This window comes from Hemiscyllium ocellatum, chromosome 3 (assembly GCF_020745735.1).
Source record: "Hemiscyllium ocellatum isolate sHemOce1 chromosome 3, sHemOce1.pat.X.cur, whole genome shotgun sequence".
Lineage (NCBI taxonomy): Eukaryota > Metazoa > Chordata > Chondrichthyes > Orectolobiformes > Hemiscylliidae > Hemiscyllium > Hemiscyllium ocellatum.
The window spans coordinates 76,906,812-76,915,615 of record NC_083403.1 but is presented as its reverse complement, the minus strand read 5'-3'; the positions used below and the strand labels follow the sequence as shown (position 1 = coordinate 76,915,615).

The 8,804-nt window shown below is 41.0% G+C and overlaps 1 protein-coding gene across 2 annotated transcripts in view; it reads left to right on the top strand.

Moving 5' to 3' along the window:
- The first annotated feature begins 5,622 nt into the window (after positions 1 to 5,622).
- ptprk (protein tyrosine phosphatase receptor type K) overlaps positions 5,623 to 8,804 on the top strand; it is a 610,797-nt gene continuing 607,615 nt past the window's right edge. For both annotated transcript variants that reach the window (XM_060851099.1, XM_060851091.1), the window contains exon 1: positions 5,623 to 5,855. In XM_060851099.1, the coding sequence (XP_060707082.1) occupies positions 5,780 to 5,855 (76 nt within the window). In that variant the 5' untranslated portion in view covers positions 5,623 to 5,779. The remainder of the gene's footprint in view (positions 5,856 to 8,804) is intronic.

Genomic DNA, 8,804 nt, shown 5'->3' with positions numbered 1-8,804 from the left:
CAACTCTTCCTGTCTGTTTATATAATGCGGGGTTGAGAGTGTGCAGCTGGAAAAGCACAGCAGGCCACGTAGCATCTGAGGAGCAGGAGCAGCATAAGCCCTTCATGATTCCTGATACTGCCTGACCTGCTGTGCTTTTCCAGTGGCACACTCTCAACTCTGACCTCCACAATCTGCAGTCCTCACTTTCTTCTCCCTGTTTATATAATGCTAGTTTACTGTCATTGTTAGTTTATCTTCTCTTTTAGTATTTTTTGGCCATATTTTGCTGGCTTTTAAACCTTCTCCAATCCTTTGATTTACCACTAATCTTTGCCACTTGATTCTTTTCTTTCAATTTTATATTGCCTTTGACTACCTTAGTTAACAATGATTGGTTTATCTCCTGCCTAGAATCCTCTGCCTCACGAGGATATAGCAATGCTATTTTTCATGAACTGCTTTCTTAAACATCTTCCATTGTTCATCAACTGTCTTTTCTGCTATACCCCTTTCCCAGTTGGCCTTCATCCCTATGCGATTGCCCTTATTTGGGGTGGCATGGTGGCTCAGGGGTCAGCACTGCTGCCTCATGGTTCTACGGATCTAGATTCAATTCCAGCCTCAGGCGGCTATATGTGTGAGTTTGCACATTCTTCCTGTGTCTGCATGAGTTTGTTCTGGGTGCTCTGGTTTCCTCGCACCATCCAAAGATATGCAGTTTAGGTGGATTGGCCATGGTAAATTGCCCATAGTATCCAGGGATGTGCAGGTTAGGTGAATTAGCAATCGGAAATATAAGGTTATAGGAAAAGGGTGGGGTTGTGTGGTATGCTCTTCAGAGGGTTGGTATGGGCTGATGGCTGGATTCCACACTATAGTGATTCTATGATTTAAATTTTGCAGTTGTTTTGGACCTAAGTTTCTCATTCTCAAACCAAATGCTTGATTCAACTATGGTATGGTCACTATTCCAGAGAGGATCTTTTACTGTGCGATCATTTATTAAATCTGCCTCATTACACAATATCAGATCCAAAATAGCCTGGTCACTGGTTCTAGGAAACTCTCCTAAATACACTGCCTCAACTTTTCCCCACGGCTACCTCTGCCAATTTGATTTTCCCAATCTGTATGAATATTAAAGTCACCCATAATTAATGCATCGTGTTTTAAACATGCCCTCTTATTTCTTGATTTATTCTGTTCTTAGTGCTGCTACTGTTAAGGGGTCTTTAGGCTACACCCATTAGTGTCTTTTTCACTTATTATTTCTTACCTCCACCCACATGGATTCTACATTTTCCAAATCACGATCATTTCTTGCTATGGTACTTATAGAACCTTTTGTATACAAAGTTGCCCCACCACACCTTCCTTCCTGCCCTTCCGAAAGCTCACAAATCCTTGAATATTTAGTTTCCAGCTATTATCTCCATGTAACCATAATGGACTCACTAACTTCTATTTGGCAATTAATTCATTTATTTTGCTCGAAATACTGTGCATTAAGAGCCATTCCTTTTGTCTTTCTGCCATTTTTCTCCCTTAGATCCTATTTGCTGCATAACAAAAATATACTTGCACATTCTGTCCCTTCCTGTCACATTCTGGATATCATTACAAAACAGCTGCACTGAAAGGTTACCATATTCCTTTGCTTTGTGAGCCTATGATTTCCATCTCCTGAACATCCCCTCCCTATTTAGTTTAAAGCCCTCTCAAAGACCTAGTTATTCAATGTGCGAGGGCAATAGTCTCAACATAATTCAAGTGAAGCCCACTCCATCAGAACAGCTTCCTACTACCTAAGCAGTGATTCCAGTGCCCCACAAACTGAAATACATTCCACCCACACTAATCTTTGAGACACGCATTTAGCTCCTTGTTTTTATTTACCTGATGCTAGTTGGCCAGTGGCACAGGTCATAATCTTGAGATATTCCCTTACAAATCTGCTTTTTAATTTAACTCCTAACTATTCAAAATCTTTCACTGTAATTTTCACCAAAATGGACAAGTGGATCCCCGACAAATGCTCACAAGGTGCCCAATAGCCTGCAAATTATTTGTAATAATTTAGGAGATGTGGGCATCACTGGCTAGCCCAATATTTAATGCCCATTCCGACCTGCCCTTGAGATGGTGGTGTTGAGCTGTCTTTTTGAACTGCTGCAAGGTGGCTCAGTGGCTAGCACTGCTGCCTCACAACACCAGGGACATGGGTTTGGTTCTACCTTCGGGCAACTGTCTGTGTGGAGTTTGCACGTTCTTCCCATGTCTGCCTCCTTCAGTTTCCTCCATAGTTCAAAGATGTGCAGGTTAGGTAGATTGGCCAGGCTAAAGTGTCCATAGTGTCCAGGATGTGCAGGCCAGTGGATTAGGCATAGGAAATGCAGAGATAAGAGAGGAGGGGTGAATTTGGGTGAAATGCTGTTCAGGGTCAGTGTGGACCTGATGGGCTGAATGGCTCACTTCCACACTCATGGGATTCAATGATTCCATGCCGCAGTCCATTTGGTGTAGCTCCATATACAATGCAGTTAGGAACAGTTGTTGTGGTTCTGTTCGCTGAGCTGGGAGAACAGCTCGGCGAACAGAACCACAACAACGAGCACCCGAGCTACAAATCTTCTCACAAACTTTGAGGAAGAGTGTTTCATCAGTTTGATTGAGAGACAGTGAAGGAATGGTGAAATATTTCCAAGTCAAAATTGTGAATGACTTGGAGGGGAGCTTGTAGATGTTTCAGCCTTATCTTTTCCACTGATCTGTTGGGCCCCAATCACTGAGGATGGGGATGTTTGTGGACTCTCCTCCCATCAGTGATTTGTTTATTTGTCCATCGTCATTCACAACTAATACATTGAGAAGTAACTGGAAAATCTCTAATTTTGGATGCATTTAGAAGTTAAATCTTATGAAAAATACAAAGTATGAATGAAGAATATGATTTTGTTTCAAAAGTGTCACAAGTGAGCGACAGATGAAATAGTTAGGAAAATGACAAACTATTCAGCTGAAGTATGAGTAGTCGATCATCGCAATGTTTTGATGTCTATAGGCTTGACACATTTAAACCAGTATGATTCAGCTGCAAGTGCCGTCTGTCAAGGAGAGTTTATCTGATTTCACTTTGTCACCTATTTTCCACTCCTGGCAAATATCATATGTAAAATAGATGAGTATTTATGATCAAATTATTTGAACTGAAGTCTTAAAAAGCACCAGTTTACTCCATTGTACAAGGGACTAGTGTACCTAGTCTAACCAATAACAAAATCGAGAGAGTTAAATGACATGGGCATGGGTGTGTGTGTACGCGTGTATCTATGTGTATCTCACCTCCCCTCCCTGCAACATTTGACACACACCACTGGAATATGCTGCCATGCTCTGATAGCATTATTTTTGGGGAGGTTCATAGTTGAAAAAATTACTGCAAATCCAAGTTTTCATTTGTTGCTCACGTAGGGAATGAATATGATATATTTTAGTAAGGTGAGAAATCCCAGCAATAATTATTGCCTGCCATCTTGTAGTTTAAGCTGGCCTTTAGGAATTGTCCACTCACCTTCTCAAATATATCTCAATGAAAGTGTGGTTCTAAACCCTGCAAATAATAAAGAACAATAGCACCAATGAGTATTTACTTATACCCTCTTGAATTAAAAAAAACTCAATATGGTTATGAAATAGTGGTGGTTTGGATTTGATAATTTGCCAATAATTCTTCTGTAGAAGCTAAAAAAAATGGTACGGTGTAACAAACTGCAAGTTCAACAGGAAATTCCAGCTGGTTCTGTTTATTAGCATGAAATAAAACATCATTCAAGTGCTGAAACTATTGTTTCCATTTTGAGTTTTATTTTCATTTCCGTGCACTATAATTCATGAGATTGCTAACTGGTATGTAATAAATAGCACGTAAGTGATAATATATGTTCCATATGATTATAATTGCAGTACTGAGACATTTTTAATCTAATGTTCAGATTTTGTCTTGTGTTTTATTTAACCGTGGCGAACTAAAATACTGTGCTGATGCAAGAATCATCATGTATAGTATTCACCCAAGGTTACATCAAGGCCAGAAATACATTTGAAGGCAACAATGAACCGCCTTGGTACAGTTACTTATAAATAATTATAATTTTTCCTAGTCTCTGGTGCAGTGCAGTGCCCACCATTAAAAAAATGCAGGCTGTAACTTGAATAGCTAGGTTCCATACAGAGCAAAAAAAACCCTCAGCTTGGGCTTCTTCGAAGTGCTGATGGCCCCAAGTAAAGGTGACAGTTCCCCTGTGGGTCTTAATGATTACAAATCATCTGCTGCAACAGAACGCTTGCCCTACTCATTTGCTTTGTGTGCTCCTGCGCAGCACTTTCCATTACCTCTCTGCTCTATTGCTTCACACCAGTGAGAAACATTTCAAGTCTAAGTCCAGAGCAGCTTAAACCACCCCCTCCAGACACACAGCCATAGATATTTACAAAAAAAATCTGATATCTTAATGTGAAACAAAATGCTAAAAGGACAAACTGGGGAGGGCTAGTATACTGGAGGCAAAGAGTGTTTGTGGGGTTTGACAATAAGTTTATTTCTTTCTGCACGTTAGTTTCTCAAATATGAAAAGCAATGTAGAAGTGATTCCCCAAAACTGGATGTCAATCGAGATGCAGACAACCACTGCCTCTGCGTTACCTGAAGCTGCTGAAAAAAAACTGATTCAAAAGTGGCAGTATAAATCAAAAGATCCGATTATCAAGCACACAGCAGGCACGACACTTGATGGCGGATGAAATCAGTTCTGAGTTTCATCCATCCTCTCTCCAGTTGCGGGTTTGGCAACGACTGAGTGCATATAATTGTTTGAGACCAGTTTTAAAAATTCTAACACGTATTTCTTTCTAAGGGGAAAAGAGAATATAAGTAGATGGACAGTTGCAAATCACTTTGAAATTTCTGATCAACAGTTTTATAATAATTTGCGAAGCCGACAAATTTAATGGGGGAAGTGCACGATAAATAGTTGTGCTTCAATCAATCCAGCAAAAAATCCCACCTAATAAACATCACTCTGAACCCCGCAATACCTGAAATTGATTTGACTTTGACTGTCAAACTAATTCACTAATAAGTTAACATCACCACTAATTTCCTACTTTAAAAATATTCTGGGCGTAGTTCATATTTAGAAAACATCAATAGACGTCGCAAATGGGGCCAGAAAAGTTACCTGCAAGTCGTCACCAGTGACAATTTACCTGATGCCCTTTTCCCAGGCGCTAGTGTGAATATTGCATCAGTTTGGAATGCGTTCCAATTCCCCCCCCCCTTAATCACAGAAAGGACCTGCAGCACACAGTGCAGCCTCACGGTCAAAACTCTGTCATTTCACATTCCAGCTATGAAGGAAAAGCCGTCAGTGTCACGATGAGACGCTGTCCTTTGCACGAGTGCACTGTCGGTCTGTTACTTTCCTGCTGTGAGTGTGCAACATGGGCATTGATGAGGGAGAGAGAGAGAGACAGACAGACAGACGGAAAGGGGATAATTTGGTGAGTGCGCGGCCAACCAGCAGAGGACGCTCTGGCCTCCCTCCTGCTCTGTGAGTGTGTGTCTGGGTGACGTCAGGGGCTGGCCGGGGGCTCCTCTCGCTGTTACAAAGTATTGAAGTGGAGGGGAATGTATCGGCCAGGCTCTGGGAGCGCTGAGCTGGAGTGAGGAGCTTGAGAGAGAGGGAGAGAAAAAAAACACAACCACGAAAACAATCTGCAGAAGTCCGACTCGAACATTATGAATGCAGCGCCCTTAGTGCTTTTGCTGTTGTTGTATGAAACTTGTGGCAGTGCCGCTGTGGAATTCTCCTCGGGTGAGTCTCACCGTTCCAGGGAGTAGCAACTTTTCCCCCCACCCCAGCCCCGATCCTCCTGCTCAAGGTGTGTGTGTGTGTCCCGGGCTCCTGTGTGCTAGAATTCCTTTTGTAACTGGACTCGACAACAACAAACAAAAGCTATTGATTCAGCAGCTAACGAGAACAGTTTTCTTTTTATTGAGTTTCTGTTGTTGAGGAAAGGAAGAGGTTTGCTCAGCTGCTGGTAGTTTGTTGAAGGGGTGCCGGTCAGAGCCAGGGGAACGCGGCTTGTTGAATGTGAGCGGTTGGGGCAGTCTGCCGGCGGGCTCGGTGGCTGAGCTTCGAAGTTTGTTTTAAAATTCTCTTTCGTGTCAGGCAGAATGAAGGAACACTTTTCCCCCCCAGTTATTTAATTGGTGATTTATTTCCATATTTTTTGTTTGCTGTGGAAATGTGAGGAGTGGGCAGGCTGTTCAAGGTTAGCCACTTGCTGAGAGGTGAGGGGGCCGTGGCTTTGACTCCGGGTCGAGCGGGTACGTTGTTACAGACGGCCACTGACTCCTATTTCCTTTTTTTAAAAAAATAATGTCGGTAGGTATTTATTTTCTTGACTCCACATCGCAGGATATATGCAGAGATAAATATCTTTCTTTCGCCTAATGTTCATCCCACTTTACAGACTAACATTTACAGCCGAAGAGGACGTAAAGCAACTGGTTACTTTCGAATCTACTTGTAATTAATCCAGCTGTAATTTAGCTGACCTCACTCCCTTGGTAAAATAAGTTTGCATTGAATAGCGAGGGGGAAGGTGGCGTCTTTCAGGACAATAGGTATGCCCCAGTGGTATGTAATTTAAAATGGAGTACCTTAGTAATGAAAAAGTACAAGCAAGCAACTCAGTGATTTCCTGGTAATTTTACACCCAGGGAAAGTTGCTGTCTTTCTGTTCAACAACAGTACAATGCTTTCATTGTAATTCTATAGTTTGTGTGAAAGGTACATCCTTTCCTCCTCGTTCACACACAATAAAATGTAAACTTATATTTCTTAAATGCGGCACCTAACAATTAGTAGCTTAGTAAAGGGAGGGTGGAGGAAGTACTGTAGATGGAAAGAGTGGGAGGTAAGACAGACTGTGTTTCAAGTATTCTTAAATATATTTTTGCAATTCCAGAGTGATGCTTGAAATCACTCCTTCCTGCAACTGAGTGGGTTAATTAACATTACAGTATGTGTAATGCAATTTATTTTTTTCTCAAAGCCTATTAGAGTGCCCAATAAAAACAACTCTGAACAATTACTGCAAAAGCAGTCTCAAAGCTGTTTTGCTATATGAAATTGAAGACTTTATCCATATCAATCCAGAACTTGGCCAAATAACTGACAAACCTGTAATATATTGCAATTCTATACAATGAACATTCCGGTTTGTTCAGTGATGTATTGTCATTTGGAATGTTGTCAGATCATAAACAACTCAACAATTCTTGTGTATGACTTCAATTGCAGGTGAATTTAGGCCACCATGTTCTTAAAAAAAAACACAGGGTATGAGGGAAAAGAGTTGAGTGTTAAGCACAATTTAAAAATGCATGCCATTTTTGAGTACAGTTTTGAAAGGAATAAAGACTGCTTGATGGGTGTCTAAATGATAAATAAATCTATTATCTCAAATACTCGGATTGATATTGGAGGTACAAAGTTTGATCACTAACGAATAATTTAATGGTTATTGCACATGAATCCTGTGTTGTGAAAGTCCAAAAAGTATTTTGTCCATTAGAGTTCAAGATTATTTGTTGAATGGCTGCGCTGTGAAACCAATTGTGGCAAGATTCATAGGCAAGTTGCAACATTTTTGTTAAGTGAATGAAATATCCAAATATGTTAATTGCATTATAAAAGATAAACATTAAGTAGAATATTTTCCCTTGTAGTGTTACCCTCTCTCATTTGCTTCTGCAGGATATTAATTATTTTTCTGTATGCAATAGCATTTCACTGTATGCCTGAAAGAGGAGCAGCAGGCTATTTCACCCCTCCAGCCTGTTGATAAGATCATGGCTGATCAGATTTTGACCTCCACTCTTAATTTATTGACGCAATAACATGAGATTCCCTTGTCTTAGAGAAATACAGCATAGAAACAGACCCTTTGGTGTAAATCGTCCACACCAAACAAATATCCTAAATGCTGCATTTGGCTCATGTCCCTCTTAACCCTCCCCATTCACATACCCATCCAGATGCCTTTTAAATGCTGTAATTGTACCAGCCTGCACCACTTGCTCTGACAGCTCATTCCATACACACACCACCCTCTGTGTGAAAAGTTTGCCCTTGGGTTCTTTTTAACTCCTTCCCTTATCACTTTAAATCTATGTCCTGTAATTTTGAACTACCCTACCCTGCCAAAAAGACCTTGTCCGTTCACCCTATCCATGCCCCTCATGATTTTATAAACCTCTATAAGGTCATGCCTCAGCCTTCGATGCTCCAGTGGAAAAAAGCCCCAGCCTATTCAACCTCTTCCTACTGCTCAAACCCTCCAACACCGACAACATCCTTGTAAATCCTTTCTGAACCCTTTCAAGTTTAACAACATCTTTCCTATAGCAGTCAGACCAGAACTGCACACAGTATTCCAAAAGTGGCCTAGCTAATGACCTGTACAGTTGCAACATGACCTCTCAATTCCTATACTCAAAACACTGACCAACAAAGTGTACCAAATGCCACCTTCACCACCCTGTCGACTTGCAACTCCACTTTCAAGGAACTATGAACCTGCACCTCAAGGTCTTTTTGATCAGTAACACACACCAGGACCTTACCATTAAGTGTATAAGTCCTACTAAGATTTGCTTTTCCAAAATGCAGTGTGCATTTATCTTAAATTGAACTCCATCTGTCACTCATCGGCCCATTAACCCATCTGGTCAGGGTCTAGTTGTATTCTGAGGA